The 21,960-nt window shown below is 44.7% G+C and overlaps 2 protein-coding genes across 2 annotated transcripts in view; one reads left to right on the forward strand and one right to left on the reverse strand.

The window, feature by feature from the left end:
• The window catches only part of RIDA (reactive intermediate imine deaminase A), a 124,328-nt gene extending 105,601 nt beyond the window's left edge, over positions 1 to 18,727 (reverse strand). The window contains exon 1 of the mRNA XM_086966042.1: positions 18,577 to 18,727. Within this exon, the coding sequence (XP_086822168.1) occupies positions 18,577 to 18,641 (65 nt within the window). The 5' untranslated portion in view covers positions 18,642 to 18,727. The remainder of the gene's footprint in view (positions 1 to 18,576) is intronic.
• A 361-nt stretch (positions 18,728 to 19,088) lies between these two features.
• POP1 (POP1 ribonuclease P/MRP subunit) overlaps positions 19,089 to 21,960 on the forward strand; it is a 437,201-nt gene continuing 434,329 nt past the window's right edge. The window contains exon 1 of the mRNA XM_086966044.1: positions 19,089 to 19,170. The gene's annotated coding sequence lies outside the window, so the exon portion shown is untranslated. The remainder of the gene's footprint in view (positions 19,171 to 21,960) is intronic.

Below are 21,960 nucleotides of genomic sequence, written 5' to 3' on the forward strand. Positions count from 1 at the left end.
GAGAATTTGAGTGTCCCCATTCTACTCGCTAATGTTTATATATTCCATTGGATAAATCCTATAGCAATTTCTTATATAATATTTTCACCTTTATAAATAAGGCCAAGGAAAAGGAGGGTGAAATTCAGGTTATTGTAGTTGGGGACTAGAACTTTAAAATGTCCAACTATTTTATCAATCTTTAATCAGATGCTGAAAAAGAAGAAACATTTCATATTCCCCCACTTCTCTTTCCTTCAAAATTAAGAACAGACAATAGAGGACTATTACTCTTTGATCAATTACGAAAGCCTTATTGCTTGATTGCAAACAAAAGATTTACCCAAGATTCCCCAGTATATTAAACCCATATGTCTCCAATGGGATTCTCAATAACTGATTATCTCATGGTTTCATATTCTACCTTTTTCCTTTAGTCAGATGGAAAAATTGTAGACTATGCTCAGTGATCACAGACTACCTTCTCACTAGAGGTTAGTCTGCCCCCTGTAGAGCCATGGAAACTGTCAGCCCACGCTCGACATTCAGTAAAAATTCTGGAAGTACTCAGTGGTACCTCCGTAAGATCTCCAATTTAAAAGCACTATTAGAGAAGGCAGTTTTGGCCCTGGCGCTTTCGAATGATGACGTCCTTAGCTTCTTTACCTAATTTATGAAGCAGATTACAAATAATGTCGATCAGACACGTACTGAAACACCAATTTGTTTGCTGATCCTTTCCCTGAATAGGGAAATAAATAGGCTGATTTGAATGCAGTTTGTTTCCTTTTCAAAGGAACAAGATAGATCTGTCTCTCTCCTGAAGTGAAAAAGAAGCAGCCTAAAGGCTAGTATAAAAAAGCATTGGAAATGCAATAGGTCTCGCACCATTAGAGTTAGTGCTTTTAGAATTGTTTATGGGTTTTTTTGGTAAATGTTTAGCATTTTTGTTTCCTGTAGCCAATGCTAAAGAATTACAAATAAAAAAAGCCATAAACATTTCTAAAAGCTCCAACTGAAATGGTCTGAGACCTATTGCACTGTGTGAGGGTGAGGTGTTGAGGGTGAGTGAGGGTGAGTGTGAGGGTGAGTGAGGGTGAGGTGTTGAGGGTGAGTGAGGGTGAGTGAGGGTGAGTGAGAGTGAGGGTGAGTGAGAGTGAGGGTGAGTGAGAGTGAGGGTGAGTGAGAGTGAGGGTGAGTGAGAGTGAGGGTGAGTGAGGGTGAGTGAGGGTGAGGGTGAGTGAGGGTGAGGGTGAGTGAGGGTGAGTGAGGGTGAGTGAGAGTGAGGGTGAGTGAGAGTGAGGGTGAGTGAGAGTGAGGGTGAGTGAGAGTGAGGGTGAGTGAGAGTGAGGGTGAGTGAGAGTGAGGGTGAGTGAGGGTGAGAGTGAGGGTGAGTGAGGGTGAGGGTGAGTGAGGGTGAGGGTGAGTGAGGGTGAGGGTGAGTGAGGGTGAGGGTGAGGGTGAGGCGTTGAGGGTGAGGTGTTGAGGGTGAGTGAGGGTGAGGGCGAGTGAGGTGTTGAGGGTGAGTGAGGGTGAGGGTGAGTTAGGGTGAGGTGTTGAGGGTGAGTGAGGGTGAGGGGGAGTAGTTGAGGCTGAGTGAGGGTGAGTGAGAGTGAGGGTGAGTGAGGGTGAGGGTGAGTTGCGACTCTGGAATCTTTAGTCGTTATAAAAGGCCCTGCATTATCATGCACGCATATAAAACACTTCTCGTCTCAACAACGGTGCCTACAGAAACAGCATCGAAAGCAGAGCACAGCTACACCTCCCCTACAGATGAAAAACATATGCATATTAAGCCAATTGTTATTACCTTCTTGAAATGGTCTCACTCGTAATGAAGGGAGAAGCGCAAAGCACATTTTGGACACAAGGAATGTAGCTTTAGTTTTCTGTAAGTGACTGCAAACAGAGGGTGAAAAAAAAGCAGGCGTTGTTTGCTCTGACCTCATGGGTAATGTGTACAGTGTGCGTGTCATGTTTCCCGAGCTGGGAATGTTACAACATTTCACGAGTACAGCAAGTCTCAGGATGTCTGCCGCTTGTGCAAGAAGTGGCTGAATTTAAGGATACCTTAGCTTAATACACCGGCTCACTTGACCCGAATGATGGTTTATCCCAGATTTCCACCTCAGCTTCACTGCTGTTGCTAAACTTTCCCGACATAAACACGAAGTAGATTACAATTGAGAGAATTACCATTTGGTGACATGGGAGTGAACTTTTCATTTGAGACTTCTGATGAGACTTCGTTTTTAAAATAATAATACTTTACAGTACTATATACGCTGTGCCCAACAAATGGTGCAAGAGTTTTTTGATGACTTAAAAAGAAGGCGTATCAGCGTTCTGAAACAAAGCATGCATAGTCTCGGAACTTGCCAATATTAAGGCACATGAGGTCTGCACTCACGACTCTCTAAGAATTCGATGAAAAGTCCATTGGCAGAGTACCCTTTATGAACATGCGAGAATGGAGTGAGAGGAAAAATACATTGAGTGGAAAAGACGACAGAAAGCAAGGACTGGGCGAGAAGGGAGGGGGGAATGCCAGTAGGAAGGGAGGGGGTGACAAATGGTCAGCATTTGGAGGCTGCTTTGATGTTCTCAGAGGCCATGCGGCTCACGGAGAAGATCAAAGCGGCAGAGAGGAGGGGCTGGGGAGAGAACGGGCACAGTGAGGTGAGAGGACAGAGGGAGCCAGAGATTGGGAGGAAGGATGCCGAGGGAGGCGGGGCTGGCAGAGTGAAGCCAGAGTGGGTGCACACGCATCTATGCATCTTCCAGGGGTGTGCCTGGAAGTATGTATTCATGCGTCCACCTTGTATGAATGGATGGATAAGGGCGAAGGTTGAATATGTGCTGAGGGGTGAGCATTCAGCTGGTGAACGTGTGCAGCTGTGTGCAGTTTGTGGGCGAGTGTGCGCCTTTGTACGCGTGTGTGCTGAGATTCTGATGGTGTTGGGTACTGCTTGCAATTTCCGCATTTCTTACGCCGTCATCCAACAGTATATACATATTCGTAATGTTGTGTTTAAAGGATTTAGAAACGGGAATTAAAAGAGTCAAAAAGCATACAAAATGCTAAAGATAAGAACGATAATGCTCGACAAGTAACTAATCTCGGAGATCTGCTGCTTCTAGCTGGTCAGGCGAGGGAGGAGTTTATTTTTCGAAGACGACCGAAGATTAGGGGTCGCGTATTCCGGAGATTACTGCCAATTATACACCTGCCTATTTCCCGAAGATTACGAAGAGCAGAGGGTTGCACATATTATATGTAATACCAAATATTACTTAAAACCCACTGACTTTCTCTTCTATGCGGTGGCTCGTGCCACTCTCTATAACAGAGGGATGCCGATTGTTTTAGGAGAAGCACACGGAGCGGTGTGGGTGGGCTGTGGGCATGAAGCTGTCCCCTGTAGCATTATAGGATACAGTGGCTACAAAGATGCAGGACAGTCACATTTCCAGGAGTGGCCGAGTCCAGTGCTAACCCATAGAGAACAGCACAGAGACAAGCCTATTCCTGCGGCAAGGGTGTGCAGCCCAGCCCGGAAAGATTGCCAGTAAATGGCGCTCAGCCTGGTGTAGACACGCAATGAGATACAAGCACACAGTGCTACCAGCTCCTTTTGCAAAACCTACAACTCAAAGCAAAAGCTGCGCGGGCATGCCAAGTACTCACTGAACGGCGCAGAGGCTTCCGGAAGAACCTAGGCACATGCAAAAGGTGGACGCTCCATTAAGCAATAACACTGCAAAGCAGAAAAATGCGTCTCGGCCGGAGCAGGGGGCGGAGCAGGGAGAGCGGGCTTTGAAATGTAATTGACACGGCCGGCCGGTCGTGAAACTGAAAGCATGGCCGGCCGGCCGTGAAAGCCTTTGATGCGGCAGGGGGAAATGCGAGACGGCGGGAAGGGGGCGGAGCGGGTAAACAAAGACGGACGTGCACGCGCTTTTAAGCTCAATGCGCATGCGCATTGAGCTTAAAAGTCACGGGCACTGCAAGGAATCGCCACGATTCCTTGCAAGTTGGATAAAGAGTCGATGAGCCCCCATAGTCTCGCTTGCTCGATGCGCATGCGCATCGACAGGCGAGACCTAAAAAGCAGATTGTAGATCGCAGGTGGACAGACCTAAGAGAAGATGCCTTTAAGAAAAATATAAGAAGATTCTGGGAGATCACTGCAGACTCCTTTGGATCTATAATAAAGTCCCCGCCCTTCACCCTTAGATGAGGACAGTTGGTGCAGCTTTCTCTCATTATTATATGCAGAAAATATAGGAAGGGAATTCTCGATTAATGTCCTCCCCATTGGCTGCAAGGAGCTAATGGTAATTGGTCTGCCTCTTCCAAGAAGAAATTGAGGCTTCTGTGAGAAGCCTGGCATATGATGTCCACTAGTTCTAGTGGGCACCTTGCACCTTGCACCAGTCTAATCGACCCTTATTGATGGTGGTTGTAAAGTTAACCTTATAGAAAGCTATCCTAGTGGTAGCATGGACCAGCAGTCATCAGGCTAAGACTTCAGAGAGCGCATTAAGCAAGTTGTTTTACCAATTATAATCCCTTGAGTACCAAATGAAAGGACACCACACACGGTATATATCAAATATATATGTATTTATTCTAAACACAACTCCTTTGCACTCTTTATGAGGTCAGAGGTAAAAGTACAATACAAGTTACTTCATTAGCATATGATAAGTTGCACAGTATACGTTTTGCCCTAGGGGCCTCACAAACCATATACTAAAATAGTGGTATAAGAACCACATGAGAATTAGAAAGCAGGCCTGGGGCCTGTGGAATCGCTGGGGCTACTCTAAACAACCAAAAGTTAGAAAGTAGGAGGCCCACAGGAGACGCGTGCAGTGTCTAAACACAGCCGTGGGTTACCATTGACTTTCTATGGGAAACAAACAAGTTACAATTTTACAGTTTAAGGATTTTTCCGGATGGACTACGATGGAACCCTTTTAGACTAAGACACTAGAAGGGCCAATACCCTCGAGACTACCAGAGTACTCGTGTTACCTCACCCACGGAAGCCGGTGCATAGGTTTCTTTTGATGTCGGGTTTCGTCGTCGATTTTAATGGAGAGCTGCAAAGAAGTGCTGCAGGCGACATCTGAAGAACCTGAAAGCAGAAGGGACAGAGTCTGGGTCACCTGCCAGTGACCAGGATGGAACCAGGAAGGAACCAGGCATGGTCGAGTGATTTCAGGTGAAAAGGTGAAGTTTGTCTCTTTAGCCACGAGTTCCAGGAGGAGTCGACGACGACCAGGAGCTGGATTCGAGCTGTCCCACGAAGGATCTAGTTGACTGCGATATCGGTATCCGGATTGGACCCAACAAGCCTTGGCAAATGCAATCCACGCAAGATGTCGAGATTGGCTTCGGTGCAGACCAGCAAGGTCTGTGGAGCTTCTCCTTTGTAGGAAAGCTGGAGCAAGCCTGGAGCAACCAGGAAAGCAAGTAAGATTCAAAATGGAGTCTTCGGGGGGCTCACTAGCCAACGGACTAGGTACCGGGCTAAAGTGTCGAGCTGAAATGCAAGAGCGGGCCCCACGGGAAACTCGTGGAGTGTGGAGGCCTGAGCTTCGGTGCAAATGGTGCTCAGGGCTTCTTGTACCCCAATGCACAACTGCGCGATACCTCGGGAGTCGATGCAGTTAGCAAAATGCAGGATGTCCAGGAGTTCCGGTCCCACGTCTCTCGTGTCCGCTGCAGGTCTCAGCTTTGCTGGGAACGTCGAGCAGCGTCAGATGTCTGGAAGTCCGTGTCCTGTGTCGCAGAGTCTTCGGGATCCGGCGGGAGCCTCGACAATGCAGACCGGCAAAGTTGCTTTTGGTGCCTGTTTGCACAGGGTGGTCACTCCTTCCAGTCGAAATGGAATGTCGAAGGTCCAGGATATATGTTTCAGAGTTTCGTCCAGGCTAATCTAAAGTCCTAGGGACTGGGCTCCTATACTTATACTAAGTTTAGGGGCTGGACTACCTTTAAGGTCCCTCCTATGGGTGGAACTGGGAAGGGGGTGGTTACACCCCTTTCCCTTTGTCCAATTTCGCGCCAGAGCTGGGGCAGAGTGCCCCAGCAACCGGTTTGAACTGGGAAACGCATGGAGCACCTAGTGTGCCCCAGGCAGTGTCTGGAAAGCATTCACTGAATACAGCCCTCCCTCCCTGCCCTGCCCCAATACACTAAAACCTGTTTGGGGAGGTGCTAGCACCTCCCTGGACAGGAAACCTATTATCCAGGCCTCCCCTGCCGGAGTTTCGTCCAGCAGCAGGAGGGCAGACTCGTGTCTGTGGCAGCAGCATCCGTTTTGTGATGCTGAGGCTCTGTTTAACTTTAACCGGGTTTACCAGTAACTATATGTCTTCTCCCTCTAGAAGGGTGAAATGCTACCCTTGCCACCAGGACTGGTGGGTAGTATTCCAAAGTGTTTGACACCTTACACAACATGTTTTGATAAAGCCAAACCAAAGTTAGCATTAACCGCGAGGATTATAATGCACTTAAGAGTATATGGTATGGCTATATCATAGAACAGCTATAAGGAGATGGTTCCGAAAGCTGCAGAGGGGCTCAGCTGATGCTAGGGCACCCTCTCACATAAAACGAAGCACTCTACCTCCAGGATTGTCGAGGTCTGCCTTAGGAGTGGCATATATATAATATCTAAGTAAGGGGTGATTACACCACCTAAACCCAGGCTGCGTGAACAGACCTGTGGTGTCAGTTTGGAAGGCAAACCAGGGGTGGTACAATACATGCTGCAGCCCCTGGTAGGCCTAGGTTGCACTTATGCCCTGGGTACACTACACAGGGGCTCACAAGGGTGACCCAGTAACCAATCTGGTATGTACCAAAAGTACATGGAGTCCATTTTATAGAGAAAGCAGATAGCCTGGGGCCCTGAATAGAAGGGTCCCAGGCCAACTAAGTCGAAAACCAGCAAAACACCAGGCAAAAAGTGGGGGTAACCATATAGTCAGATATCCACCTTCCTACCGCTTCTATCTATCTATGCTATGCGGTCATTGGGCTCTATGGGCCCTGGTAAAGTGCGGATTTCGGTGACAAAAAAAAAGGAGTGAAACTTTGGGACACGCTGTTGTTCCGGTTTTCGATTTTTTTTATATCGATTGTGCAGTGCCCCCACTGATGGACCAATAGTGCTATAGTACATTTACATAAAAAGGGTGATCATAGCTCGCCTACAAACTACAGTCAAATTGCCCTGTAAGATGCAGTAATCAAGGTCTTCACTATGTGTCTATTGGATCAGCTCAAATCCTGGGTAGAGGAACCTCATTAGAGCAAACGGTATCAGGAAAAATCATGGTACCTCAGACAATATTGTAGCCTTGTAACTCATTAACAGGAAATGTGGGACCATAAAGGGTTCGCCACTATATGTCGCGTTTATTGATTTTTCCACAGATTTTGACGAGGTTGACTACCGAACCATATGGAAGAAACTACTCGGTCTCAGCATGCCTGGAACCTTACTACATTTAATTGCTACCCTTCATTCGTCAACCTGGTGTCAAATTTTGTTGGGGGGAGAGGGGCAGGGATTGTCAAAGAGACTGACAATAAATGGGATGATACAGGGGTGTTTACTTGCAGCATTGCTGATATAATATATAAACCAAATTGCCCAAAAGCAGCGAGAGGGCACACCACGATGCTTTCACCATCAGGTTTTGAAGCCTCGCTGCAGCTCGCTTTTCCATTCCCAAAATTCATAGTCTGCCTCTGCGTTTCGAGGCCAATACGCCTCTTCATCATGGGCTAACAACAGAAAACTGATCATCCACCTCCATTTTGCCCAACCTTTATTTAGTACAAGCCCCTCAGTGAGCGTGGCACAGTTCGTTTGAACAACGGTGTGCCGGGAGATGTAGTCCCTTGGAGGTGTGATTATTGGGGGATATTACTTTTAAAATGGAGGTAGCTGATCAGTGTTCTGTTGTTAGCCCATGATGACGAGGCGTATTGCCCTCAAAACGCATCAGCAGAGGCGGACTGTGAATTTTGGGAATGGAAAAGCGAGCTGCAGCGAGGCTTCAAAACCTGATGGGGAAAGCACTGTGGTGTGCCCTCTCGCTGCTTTTGGACGATTTTATAATATACATATATATATTTCTTACTTTTCTTTCTAAATGAATTGTTTTTTCTCTGAGTATAGTGGCGCTACAGCAATAAGCTGACATGCAGTTTGTGAAATTAACTCTTCAATAAGCAAAGTTCTATGTTTCCATGGGAAGAAAGGTTGTAAACATGCCAATTCTCAACGGTACTTAGGCTCCCAAGAATTAGAAATGGTTAGATCCTATACTTTCTTGGAGAAAATCATGTGCAGCATGTTGAATGACACTGACCACATTTCTAATAATGTTAGCAAAGTGCAGTCTCAGGCCAAGGGGGTGGGCGCAATTTAGACCGCAGTGGGTAGGAGGCACTTTTCCCATCTTCTATCTGTTTATCAGGCTAAGAACCGGGCTTTCTTGTTGTATGAAGTGGAGTGAATTGATGTTGCAAGATGAGGCTTCCTAGACAAATCTGAGGGAGAAATACTAAGAAGACTGTTCTCTTGTAATACCTTAGTGACTACTGCTGTTTCAAGATTGGAATTTGGGATTAAAAGCTCTTTTGCACAAAGTGTGCTGGGAGTGGTCCGGTGGGATTTCTGCCTTCTGAGAAGTGATGGTAACTCCCTAAGACATTTTTTAAGTAAAGAGATTTTTTTATTGAAAAAGGAACAATCCTTATTTTTCAGGAATTTTAAATTTGCTTTAGATCTATTAGAGTTAGACCAAATTCTAGTATCTTCTTTATCGCCCTCCCAACTTAAGGCTTGTCTCCACCAATCATCGCTTGATCTAAGCTTTCGTTTGGACGGTAGCGCCTGTAGCAAAATGGAGCTTTGAAACAATAAGGGAATCTATTGTTATGAAAAGCCCCCAACCATATTTGACTTGGTACATGCCCCGTGGAGTCAAGAGGCTCTGCACCCTATTGTGACCAAATATACTTCCACTAAGGCAGTTCAACAGCTAAATGGCACAGGTCACCAAATGTATGTAATCACTGTCAAAATGGTGTCCAGGACTTGAAACTTCCTATTTGTTTGTCCCACTTTGTTGTTAGGCCGGTATAATATGTAAACACCCAGTTTTCTGAAATCCTCTGTGTAGACAACCTCTGAGGCCCTGCAATGGATGTTTAATCCTCCAAATAAAAAAATTTGTATTCGAATTTTTTACTTTAAAAAGTTTTTTTTTTTTTAACTCTGTACCGAAATCCCCAGTATGAATGTTGTTGTCAAATGTAACAAAGTGAGCAGGTAGTGTATTTGTTTCCCAATGCTTTTATTATGTATTTGCTCATTTTATTACATATGCTGCTTTTTATGCGAACCTCCTCAGAGTTCCAAATCATGAAATAATGAACTTGAACTTGAGATGAATAAAGGAAGTGAATGACAGGAGAGTTAAATGGTGCAAGCATAGATGAGATAGATACAAACTCCAAGACTAAAAGACAGAAATAGAAGGATGAAGACATGGTTTAGAGAAAACCACGTGAGGGACAAAACCTAGAGCACCATCTTCCCAAACAAACTACAGACAAATAAGCCCTAGTGATATGGCGTAGAAATACTCATCAATGCTAGAGTAAGAAATGCATTACTACTTCATATCCCTAGGGATTATTTGATTCTAGTTTAAAGAACTAAAATAAAGTCAGAGAGAGAGATAAAAGGGAATAAGGAAAATAGTTGTGTGAGTTAAGAGATAAAAGAGCACATGATCTGAGGGACATTAGAAAAATAAACAAGAAATGGAAGAATGAGGGCATGATGAGCAGGGGAAAAGCCTGGAAAAAGCAAGTGACTGTGACAGATTAAAACAGATACTTTGAGAAAGAGGAGGAAAGTGAATAAAGAAGAAAGCAAAAAAAAAAAATTAATCTGTATGAGTATGAAGCTGGATGAAAAGTGTAATGTATGAATAAAACTTACAAGTAAATTGAAATATGTGCAGAAAGAAAACTGGAGAATTAAGCAGAATAACGGGGAGAGGACATAAAAAGAGACTGCAGGGCAGGAGAAAATAGGTTTATTGAGGTGTTGCTAATGGCATACAATCCGGTTATATGACGATCCATCGGCCGCAACCTCATCGCGGGCGTTCGCATTGCGGCAATTACATCGTAAAGGCAGTTACAACGACCATTTTCACATCGCAGGTAGTTGCGACGCAAATGCGCCATGTAATAGGATCGCGTGTCACATCGGCGAATTTACATCACGCAACATGACAACGCGATGTTTTACATGTCTGATACACTTACTTTGATGTTTTTAGAGCCCCTTTGCTGTATTTAGTTACAGCACTTTGTTGTTAATATTCCAAAGCTTTAGAATGACATATTCACATGATTCACATCACCAATTCTTCCTAAAACTCTTGAATCTTTTTCCATACATCAACAAAACGTACTCAAATTTTGACAAATATTTATATACACCTCTGGGGTGGGGTGAGGGCGGGCTTATGCTAGAGCAAGCGCAAAGAATGTTAGGTCTCTTTAGAGTTTTCTTTACACGGAGGCAAAACGATCTTGGCGATACATTTATGAGCAACAATAGAAGCCAAACGCATTGGTATTCCCATACATACAATGAGCATTTATGTATAGAGAACCCTATTAACTAACTTCATTTTTAGTACACGCAGTAGCACTAAAGTAGTGCTACTAATGTGCTTCAAAAAGCTAATCCCTTACCTACGGTCAGACACATTCACTCTCGCCTCTTCGCTAGTCTGTAGTTTTAGTGCATGTTTTTGTGGTGTGCATTTTAGTTTAGGAGTGAAGGTGGGAGGGACTAGGGTGGAAGGGGCTGGCAAATAGGGCATACTTACTATTAATTGGGATGGACTTAAGGAGGGGTACGCTAATACAAAAACGCACACAAAAGAATAGGACCATTGCTATCCACAAACTACATCTAAGATAACTTCAGCCCTAAAGGTGTCACAACAGGAGTAAATGTACTCTACACACCCTGGAATAAGGCAAGCATCACACATTGGAACTAAAAGGTACTGCAATGTACTCCAACAGAAAATAATAGAGGATGCTAAATTAATTCAATTATTTCGATTTTTACATTATATATGGGGATTACCCTAAAATAACTTTTTAGCTTCCTACCATTGTCAGAGCATATATTTTACAAAATGTATTACATTAATAAATGTGAGGCAAATGTTGCTACAGCCATAAAAAAAAATAAAAGTTGCACTAAACGTACTAAAATGTTGTGTATTCCTTAGATCCTTAGATATTAGAGAATTGGTAAAACATACTGGAAGTAGATTAGTGGAGTTGGCCTAATGGCTAAGGCGCTCGACCTTGGACCTGGGGATCTGGGTTCGAGTCTCTGTAACAAGCCAAAACCTCCTGTGATTCTGGGCAAATCACTTAATCTCCTGGTGCCTAAAAAAAATGAAAGTCTGTGTCCTCATGTAAAAACATAACTTGTGCTATCTAAAGCGCTCTGATACCCGATTCAGTTCGGGTCTAGTTCGCGCTATACAAAACTCTACAAAAAAAAAATGTGGTTTATCTCCAAGACTGAAGATGGTGCCATGCACGGTTTAGCAATGCCATTGCATCTGTCTGATATAAAAATGGGGGCTTAGTGCCAAAGACAACAGTTTAAAAGACAAAGAACATATAGTGTACTGAATGAATACTCAATTTGAAAATACATTTCCTCCTAGAGGCCAAGCATTGAGTACATTTCAAGTGGGTAGGCAGGTCACAATGAACGATGCCTCACCCAGTGCAAATCGCTTAAACCATCTTCGTACATGTGTTGTGTCTAATAAACATCGCAAGAGTGGCAGACCTGAGAAGTGGGTATTCTGCTCGACTAATGACTAGGGCAATCCTTTCCCCAACAAATGTTGCGTCAATCTTGCAGATAGCTAAACTTAAGATCCAAGCCTTTAACTTCACTAGTAAAACCTCTTGTCACCCACCACCATTATTCATTCATGCATCCATCCACCATCACCCATCCATTCATGCATGCATCCATCCATCCACCCATCCATCCACCCCAACAGCACCCATCCATCCATCCCCCCAGCACCCACCCATCCAGCCACCATCCATCCATATGCATTATAATGCGATTAGAAGGCAAAATCCCTTGTAAAACCCGCTGCATTTGTACATGGCAAAACCGCTTTTGAATTTCAGTTTTGCCATTTTGCACAATCCGCTGCATTTTCCAAAGAAAAAACGCATATCATTATGTATTTATTATTTATTTTGATATGACACAACACTTTCATAATCCCGTTTTGCATCCAGTCTGCATTTTTAAATGGCATGTGACGTTTTGCCATTAACATCGCATACATATGCATTTTTCAAAGATAAAACGCATTTTTCAAACGATAATTATTTATTTTTATATGTCCCCCGATGTCCAAACACTTTTATAATCCCGTTTCGCAGCGGATCACTTTTATAACCCGGTTTTGGATAATCGGCTGCATTTTTCAAAGATTACCATGGCATTAACATCGCATGCCATGTTAATGACATCGCGCCGTCGTAGCATGCGTACAAAAAGCATGCGATGTGAACGACGATGCGATGTCAAAGTCGCGGTGCGATAGCACCGCGATGTTTTGACACCGATGTTCTGGGTGCTTCCCATACAATCAATGCTGCAACCTGCAAGAGATCATCAGCTGGAGTGTCTAGAGGAGCTGGGTTCCTACCGGTCAACTGGATTCTGTCAGCAGCAACTCGGATTCCTCACTACAGAAGCATATTGTGGTGCTGGTAGCAGGTAAGTGGAGGATATCCAGGAGCTAAGCTAGGTCATTGAAGAAGCCGCATTTGGTGCCTGAGGGTGCTCCTTTGAGGGGTTTGGCTGGGAAGGCGGGGGGAGGGGGGGGTCGCAGGAGCTCCTTTACATAGCCTGCAGGAGCTCAGTGACTTCCCATCTGAAATGCAGTGGAATATGAACTTGACTTAGAAAAATACAGCTGAACTGCATTTACACTGAAAGGTTTCATAACCTTTTACACACCAGGAAAAGTATTCAAAATGTTTGTTCCAAAATACTTGTACAGGTGAGTTCACCACACCAATCTGTCCTTTTGCCTTTAAATGGCCAAGATTCTGCAGGACATAAAAGTCTCACCGAGCTGTATTTGTATGGCCGGGGGAGGGCTGGATTTTGTCACAGCAGTACCCTTGCCTGCAAGTATTATTAGATGTATTGAATGCCTGTACACTGATGGATCTTTGCACTAGGAAAGAAAATAAACCTACAAAGAAACAAACTAGAAATGTATCTAAAAGGTCAGGAAACGAAGAAAACAAGCATTGGAAATGCAATAGGTCTCGCAGTAGTAAAGTTTGAGCTATAGGTGTTATTTATTTTTTTGTTTTTTATTTATGTGTTGTTTTTTCTAAATAGCTAAATTAATAGCTTTCTTCTTTACAAAGCCAATAGTTTTAATTTTTGTAAATGTGACACCTCTAGCATTTGTAAAGCAACATGTTTTGTATTAACGGGACTTATATGTGACTTATATGTATTGATATAAAAAAAATCAATGGCTTAAAAAAACAATTAATAATTAATACGTAAATAAAATGGATTTTATTTTATATTGCCAATAGCTTAAAGTTTATTAAATATATTTAGTGAAGATGCTGTGGTTGCGCTGAGTGAGGGTGAGTGAGGGTGAGGGTGAGTGAGGGTGAGGGTGAGTGAGGGGTTGAGGGTGAGTGAGGGTGAGGAGTTGAGGGTGAGTGAGGGTGGGTGAGGGGTTGAGGGTGAGTGAGGGGTTGAGGGTGAGTGAGGGTGAGTGAGGGTGAGTGAGGGTGAGTGAGGGTGAGTGAGGGTGAGTGAGGGTGAGTGAGGGTGAGTGAGTGAGGGTGAGTGAGTGAGGGTGAGTGAGTGAGGGTGAGGGGTTGAGGGTGAGAGGGTGGGTGAGGGTGAGGGTGGGTGAGGGTGGGTGAGGGTGAGGGGTTGAGGGTGAGTGAGGGTGAGGGGTTGAGGGTGGGTGAGGGGTTGAGGGTGAGTGAGGGTGAGGGGTTGAGGGTGAGGGTGAGTGAGGGTGAGGGATTGAGGGTGAGTGAGGGTGAGGGTGGGTGAGGGTGAGTGAGTGTGAGGGGTTGAGGGTGAGTGAGGGTGAGTGAGGATGAGGTGTTGAGGGTGGGTGAGGGTGGGTGAGGGTGAGTGAGGGTGAGTGAGGGTGAGTGTGAGTGAGGGTGAGTGAGTGTGAGGGGTTGAGGGTGAGTGAGGGTGAGTGAGGATGAGGTGTTGAGGGTGGGTGAGGGTGAGTGAGGGTGAGTGAGGGTGAGTGTGAGTGAGGGTGAGTGAGGGTGAGGGGTTGAGGGTGAGTGAGGGTGAGTGAGGGTGGGTGAGGGTGAGTGAGGGTGAGGGGTTGAGGGTGAGTGAGGGTGAGTGAGGGTGAGTGAGGGTGAGTGAGGGTGAGGGGTTGAGGGTGAGTGAGGGTGAGGGGTTGAGGGTGAGTGAGGGTGAGGGGTTGAGGGTGAGTGAGGTTGAGGGTGTGAGGTTGAGGGTGAGGGGGTGAGGGTGAGTGAGGGTGGGTGAGTGAGGGTGGGTGAGGGTGAGTGAGGGTGAGTGAGGGTGAGTGAGGGTGAGTGAGAGTGAGGGTGAGTGAGGGTGAGTGAGGGTGAGGGGTTGAGAGTGAGTGAGGGTGAGGGGTTGAGGGTGGGCGAGGGTGAGTGAGGGTGAGGGGTTGAGGGTGAGTGAGGGTGAGTGAGGGTGAGGGGTTGAGGGTGAGTGAGGGTGAGGGGTTGAGGGTGAGTGAGGGTGAGGGGTTGAGGGTGAGTGAGGTTGAGGGTGAGTGAGGTTGAGGGTGAGGGGTTGAGGGTGAGTGAGGTTGAGGGTGAGGGGGTGAGGGTGAGTGAGGGTGAGTGAGGGTGAGTGAGGGTGAGTGAGGGTGAGTGAGGGTGAGTGAGGGTGGCTGTTAAATCTGCAGAGATTGCGGGAGGATAATACGTTTAAAAAACATTTTTTTTTAAAACCAAGCACATCAGCGGTTTCCACGAAACAGAAGGTCCTACATTTCTTCAGTTATTCAATAAGCAAACTAGAACACACACAAAACTACATTTACCAGAAGCAATCCATTTAGCGCTGTGCACTTGTCAATCACCTGACAGTTGGCAAATCCTCATAATGTGATTATTTCTGTGCTCGTGGATTACTTCGTTGGCAGGCTAATCCTTCGAGGCTATGTAAACAAGTCTCCCGAATGCAATTCAGAGGGAGAAAGTAATGGGGCAGCTAATTGGTTAATCCACGCACTTAAATCTCTGAACCTCTGCATAAAGATCTGTTTTCTTTACGGTCTTGGGAGGCGAGGCTTGTTTTGTTTCAACATGTCAGCTTTACCTAGTCCGGCGGCTGTTCCTCAGAGCGCTCTCTGTCTGGCAGGCCCACCCCTACCCCAGCATGGATAAAGAGGAGGGAGGGGCGACAGATACGTTTACCAGCCTTTTCTGTGGTGCTGTAAGGAGAAAAGTGTTAGCGAGAAACCGTGAAACACGGAGAGTCAGGAATTACAGCATTATTTTAAAACAGGAAACCCTGAAAGAGGACATAGATGAAATAAGAAGATAAAAAGAATGGTTCTGCGCCCTGTGCACAAGAGATGATCAAAGGGACACATCGATTACTTCTAATGAGAAAGCACAGACGACAGAGCGCATTAAAGAATTCGAGAGAACGAGCTCCGATACTCATTCTTTGGAAGGGCTCCATGAGAACAGAGCCTGGAGGCACTGATTGACAGCAGGCAGCGGGAAAGGTGCAAAGGGGATTTTATTTGGGTTGTAGCTTAATGCCTGCGGTGGCCTGTGTGTTTTGAAGTAGCAAGAGGCTGTATGAACAAGACGGAGGGTAGAGAGGGGAGGGGGGGAGGAGAAATGCGACACGGCGGGAAGGGGAGGGGGCGGAGCGGGTAAAATAAACAAAACAAGACGGAGGGAAGAGAGGGGAGGGGGGAGGAGAAATGCGACACGGCGGGAAGGGGAGGGGGCGGAGCGGGTAAAATAAACAAACAAGACGGAGGGAAGAGAGGGGAGGGGGGAGGAGAAATGCGACACGGCGGGAAGGGGAGGGGGCGGTGCGGGTAAAACAAGACGGACGTGCACGCGCTTTTAAGCTCAATGCGCATGCGCATTGAGCTTAAAAGTCACGGGCACTGCAAGGAATCGCCACGATTCCTTGCAGTGGATAAAGAGTGGATAAGCCCCCATAGTCTCGCTTGCTCGATGCGCATGCGCATCGCCAGGCGAGACCTAAAAAAGAGACCAGCAAGAGCTCAGGCCCGACCAGAGCCAGGACAGAGACTCAAATCTGCAATCCGGACACACAGAGCGCTGTGAAAATAGAAGAAAAAACTGCAGCATATTTAAAAGCTCCATACCTGGAGATATTCTGTAGATATTGAGGAGGCGAATTCCAAAATGTGGAACTTAAACAGTAGAGCTGACACAGCACGTCCACTTAAAGTTAAGCACACAAAGGAGAGGGGCAGCACTGGACCATAGCGGAAGAGCAGGCTGGTAAGGAGTCACTAAGTCAGGCCTCGAAAAATCATAAAAATCTCACCAGACCGGAAGGTTTATTAAGTAGCGGTCGTACAGGTAAGAGTGGTAGGGCCGGGCGGGGCGGAAGTCGACAGACGACAGGATAAGCAAAACTAAATAAATAAAGGAGACCACTTACCTTGCACTAGCCGCATCTTGAGTGCAAGGTAAGTGGTTTTATTTATCTGTTTAATATTACTTATCCCGTCGTCTGTCAACTTCCACCATCCCCCAACCACCCCGACTCACCACTCTTACCTGTTCGAGCTGCTACTGGGTTTAATGTCTTGAATAATCGAGTGTATGCAAATACTTATCATTTGGACACCACAGTTCAATATTACATATCCCGTTGTCTGTCGACAAAATAAAAACAAGATTTAAAGGCATCTTTATTGCTTATTCAGTTTCTGAATGAACACATCTGTTTGTTGCCTGCTTGAGCACTCTCACCAGAAAGAACTAGTACACCCTAAAAATAGCTCGCCCTGATAAAATCTGATCAGCCATAGCGAGTGGACGAGAAGATGTTGAGGCCCTCTTGCATGAGCACCAGTTACATTATACAAGGACACATTACTGGAAGTATTACACCCTCCCCCAAGAGTAAATTGGGCTCTACATTCCTGTAATTTTTATCCTCCCCCCTCAGCCTGAAAATTGGCCCTACAAAGCTGGAAGTATTAGCCCTCCCCCCCCCCCCAAAAAAAATTGGCTCTAGTTGTGCCCCTGTTAGGAGCTACTATCCCCCCCCCCCCCCCAACCCACCCATCTGCCAGAACTCGGATAGCTTGACAGAGGACATCTGTGGGGTGGGAGGTGTTAGGGTGGTTCTGAGGCAGGCCAGTGCAAATAAAGAAGGCCCCACCTGGAAAAAAACGTCAGAACTGCATCATGGTTGGAACGTGGGTCTTAAGTCAAAGATGAGAATAGCAGAGAAAACTCATACCCTACATCCACATCTAGCAGTGCACCTGGGGAAACAACCAGGCACGCAACAAAGAATAAAATACCTAGTCGGATTGACTGAATGGATATGGGAATGTTTGTGTTTTGCATGCCTAATAGGCATGGCCACTGTTAATTATGTGATTCTGCAGCCACTGTGTTTTCTGCAGAATTATGGATTTGGTCGCACTTGCCACATAATCCACCATCTGCTGCATAATATTCGGAGTTTTAACAAAAAAATTGTTTCTAGCTCAGATAGATCAAAAGTTACTAAAACAGTTGCGAAACGTGTTCCCACACATTATAAGGCTCTTCAATAAGGTTGACTGGTCATCTTGAATTGTTAATTATTGTATTTGGATATTAAACTGCTATTAATTAAGGGAAATATTTGACCAGACAGTGTTAACATATCTACAAATGACAAAAGAATGACGCAATACTATCACAACATGTGCGGAATTATGCCTGCATAATTTAATCTCCCCGATTGCATAATTTAGTCCTCTGCCGCATAATACCAGTGGTCCTGCTAAAAGGTTACAAATGACAGAATAGCTTCAGACCCACGGGTGCCTGCAATTGCACTACCCTTAACTAGCCTTTTAAATGCTCTAATTAGGAGTACATCTTCCCGAAGACATCAACGACAATGCATGGCAGTTGGCTGGAACTGTCCTGTCAAATGGGTGCAATGCTCATTAGGCAGTTAATATTTCTATTGAGTGGCCACCTTTCTGCTAGATCACTTTATTCAATTACTCAAAAATACCCAAATCTGATAAGGTATGACACTGTGGTAAGGTTTTCACTGGGAGATCTGCGCAAGGTGCTTGCCTTTTCTTATATCTGGTTAAAAAACAGTAATAATCTAGGACACCATCCGTAGCTGCGGGGGTCTCTTTCTGGATGGAAAGTGTGTGTGGGCTCTGAGGAAAACGAGATACTCTTCCCAAAGTCAGTACCTGTAGGGTCCGATCGCTGCAGGCGCCTTGCTGGTTTGAATGATTCTTCGGATTATCGCTGCCATGGCTGAACGCAGACCTTCCCACTCCCTCCAACAATCTAACTCTGATGGTGACAAGAACGTGAAGACAAGAACTCTCAGCTAGAGTGGATTTTTGCGTAAAACTTCTCTGATTGGCCAACACAGGCCGCGCCTCCGCCGCTACACGTTTGCTGTGGCCATGTTTAGGTCAGGCTGCCTCTAACTTTTTCTGATAGAAACGTGTGCCTTAGAACTGTTTTTCATGGCGTTGTCACCTACTTAGGCGCAGTTAACACACTGAACTAGAACATCTGATATGTATTCTTATAATATCTGTATTTGCCAGTGATATGTTTACTGATCCTTAGACCACGAGAATCTTAGTCGGCTGGGGGCAGCCATGTTAGAGGCAGTACTATCTTTCTACGGCCCTGATTGGTTGCTGATATATTGACGCACGCGTATTTGAGTCAAGCAGGAAGCGTGGAGTCCTGGTCGAATTTGTGGCGATTTATAATATCCTGTTCGTGGAGTCCACATTACACAGAGGAAAGTCATTTGTACGCCGCAGGTGCGCATGCGGAGATTTGAGGGGTTAGGGGTGTTTTTTTTTTAATATATGTGTATTAACGTATTAGTGTTTGTTACCAGTACTTTGTGTTCGACGTGTTACCGGAACCACTGTCCTTCCATTACCTATGACAAATATCTTCCGTTATCTTCCAAAGCTGTTTGTAGAAACTGACGATTGAGTCCATGCATGAAAGCAGTATACACCCGCACTTCTGTCCCCATCTCTCCTTGTTCTCCACACTGCAGATTCAGAAGAGTCTCGTTTGGGACAGTTCTGGTTTCGCTTGACACCAGCTGGGATAGCAGTGGTAGACCGTTGATTACTTCTATAACTGTGATGCTTACATGTGCCTTTATGGGTTAGAAGGTTATGGTGTGGGTACATTTTACTGCAAAGGGTTTGGTAAGCATAACTGCCAAGTTTTCATATTCCCTATGTGTGACATATCCATGGTTTCAGTATACTTATGAGTGACATTCCATTGCCAAATGTGTGACACTTCGATTGATACTTTCTCGCAAGTAAACCAAGCAATTAAGTCCATGTAAAGAAATAAATAACATCAATGCCCCCCTTTTGTGCAATGAGAGCTCTTGCAAACCCCTGAAATGGAAGGTCACTAATCTACCGGGCATATTTTCCAAATGATAAAAAGAGAAGGATGTGGGACTGTCTGATACTGTCTGACACTGTCTCTATCGCGACGCAGCTCTGCAATACTCTGGGGGGCCCTATCATTCCAATGCTGTATCCTTGCACCTCCTTTAAGCAGGTGCAGGGTTTTAACGCAGCATGGGCTCAAAAGTGACTGAGTGAAATCTTGTAGATTTCATTCATCCAATTTTAGGAGGTGTTCCTGCACTGGAACCCCTCCCCCCGCCCCACGCAGGAACGCCTACTTCTGGCGCAGGGCTTTACAACGTGACGCATCTCCCAGATGTGTCACGTTGTAAATAACCCACTTGAGAACAAAGACTGGTTCGGCTTAAGCGCAGTAAGGCTACGCCACATCTATATAAAACAAAACAGTTGCCAGTACTGCTCGAACACTTTTATCATAGATTCAAGAGGCTGAGTTAATGATTCTCAGCTTTGAATGACCACTCTTTCAGTCAAATGTATCTCAAAATAATTTTTTTTGTATAAATTTATTTTTCAGTTCTCGCAATTTTTTTAGAATTTTTTGAAATTGTTTTCTTATTTCTATATGTCAACAAAAGACATTCACAATTAAGATATAAAGTAGCATCAAAAAAGAAGAATGAAACTTTAAGAAAAAGTTGTAGGTGTGTGCAATTAGATATGGTGGGGGTTGTGTAGGCAAAACAAGGAAGACTAACTACATATAATTCAAACGTTCTTCAAACGCACTGCACTTTACTCATCACACAAGCATTCTATACAATACCAAATACGTACAAGTAGTGAGGGGAGGGGTTGGAAAAGTGTATGGAGGGATGTGTAAAAAGGAAAGAAAGGAACTGAATGAATTGCTATTATTAATAAGGCCCCTGTTAGAATATATACAATTTGAGTGGGCCTAGGGAAACTGAAAACTCAAACCAGATTCTTGTCAAATTTCAGCACTAATTCTATAAATCAAATGCACTACATGCAAACGTCCAGTTGCAGATCAATGAATCTAGTGGCAAATAGTAATTGACAAAGTCATTACAATCCGAACAAGTGAAATATGTACAAGTGATGAAAAGGTCAAAGGTCGACGCGTTTCGAATCCCATTAATCTGTGGGATTCTCCTCAGGACCGAAACAGAACTAATCTGAAAAACATAAAATTGACAAAAAAGGAGAGCTCAGTCAGGTCTCAACTCACAAAAGTGGCTCTCAACTGAACATTCAGCACAACACTCACACACGTAGTACCTGTAGGGGTTTCTAGTAGGTTTCTTTAGTGGAAACTGTGGCCAAAAATAAAATGAATCTATAAGTCGCTGGCCCCAAGTCTATATGGTATATAACTGTCCCCAAAAATGTCAGGTGAACTTACTGGGTCTGTTCTTGAATGCTCCTGGAACAATGGCGTCCTTAAGCCGGTCTCAGTAAATGAGAAACAAAGCATCCAGTCTTGTTTTTCTGGAAAAAACTAAACAAGGGAGGGAGAGCTCAATAAAAGTAATCGCTCTCTTATGGACGCTTAATGCAGTCTCCGTGGTTTTTAAATCAGTGAACAATATAAACGGAGGTTGGGCGTCTCCGTGTATGTCGCCGAGTAATTTTCCCGATTGTATATAATCCAACAGGGGCCTTATTAATAATAGCAATTCATTCAGTTCCTTCCTTTCTTTCCTTTTTACACATCCCTCCATACACTTTTCCAACCCCTCCCCTCACTACTTGTACGTATTTGGTATTCTATAGAATGCTTGTGTGATGAGTAAAGTGCAGTGCGTTTGAAGAACGTTTGAATTATATGTAGTTAGTCTTCCTTGTTTTGCCTACACAACCCCCCACCATATCTAATTGCACACACCTACAACTTTTTCTTAAAGTTTCATTCTTCTTTTTTGATGCTACTTTATATCTTAATTGTGAATGTCTTTTGTTGACATATAGAAATAAGAAAACCATTTCAAAAAATTCTAAAAAAATTGCGAGTAGAACTGAAAAATAAATGTATACAAAAAAATTTCTTTTGTGATACATTTGACTGAAAGAGTGGTCATTCAAAGCTGAGAATCATTAACTCAGCCTCTTGAATCTATGATAAAAGTGTTCGAGCAGTACTGGCAACTGTTTTGTTTCATGTAAATAACCCACAGCATGGTG

Source organism: Lissotriton vulgaris, chromosome 4_1 (genome assembly GCF_964263255.1).
Source record: "Lissotriton vulgaris chromosome 4_1, aLisVul1.2, whole genome shotgun sequence".
Lineage (NCBI taxonomy): Eukaryota > Metazoa > Chordata > Amphibia > Caudata > Salamandridae > Lissotriton > Lissotriton vulgaris.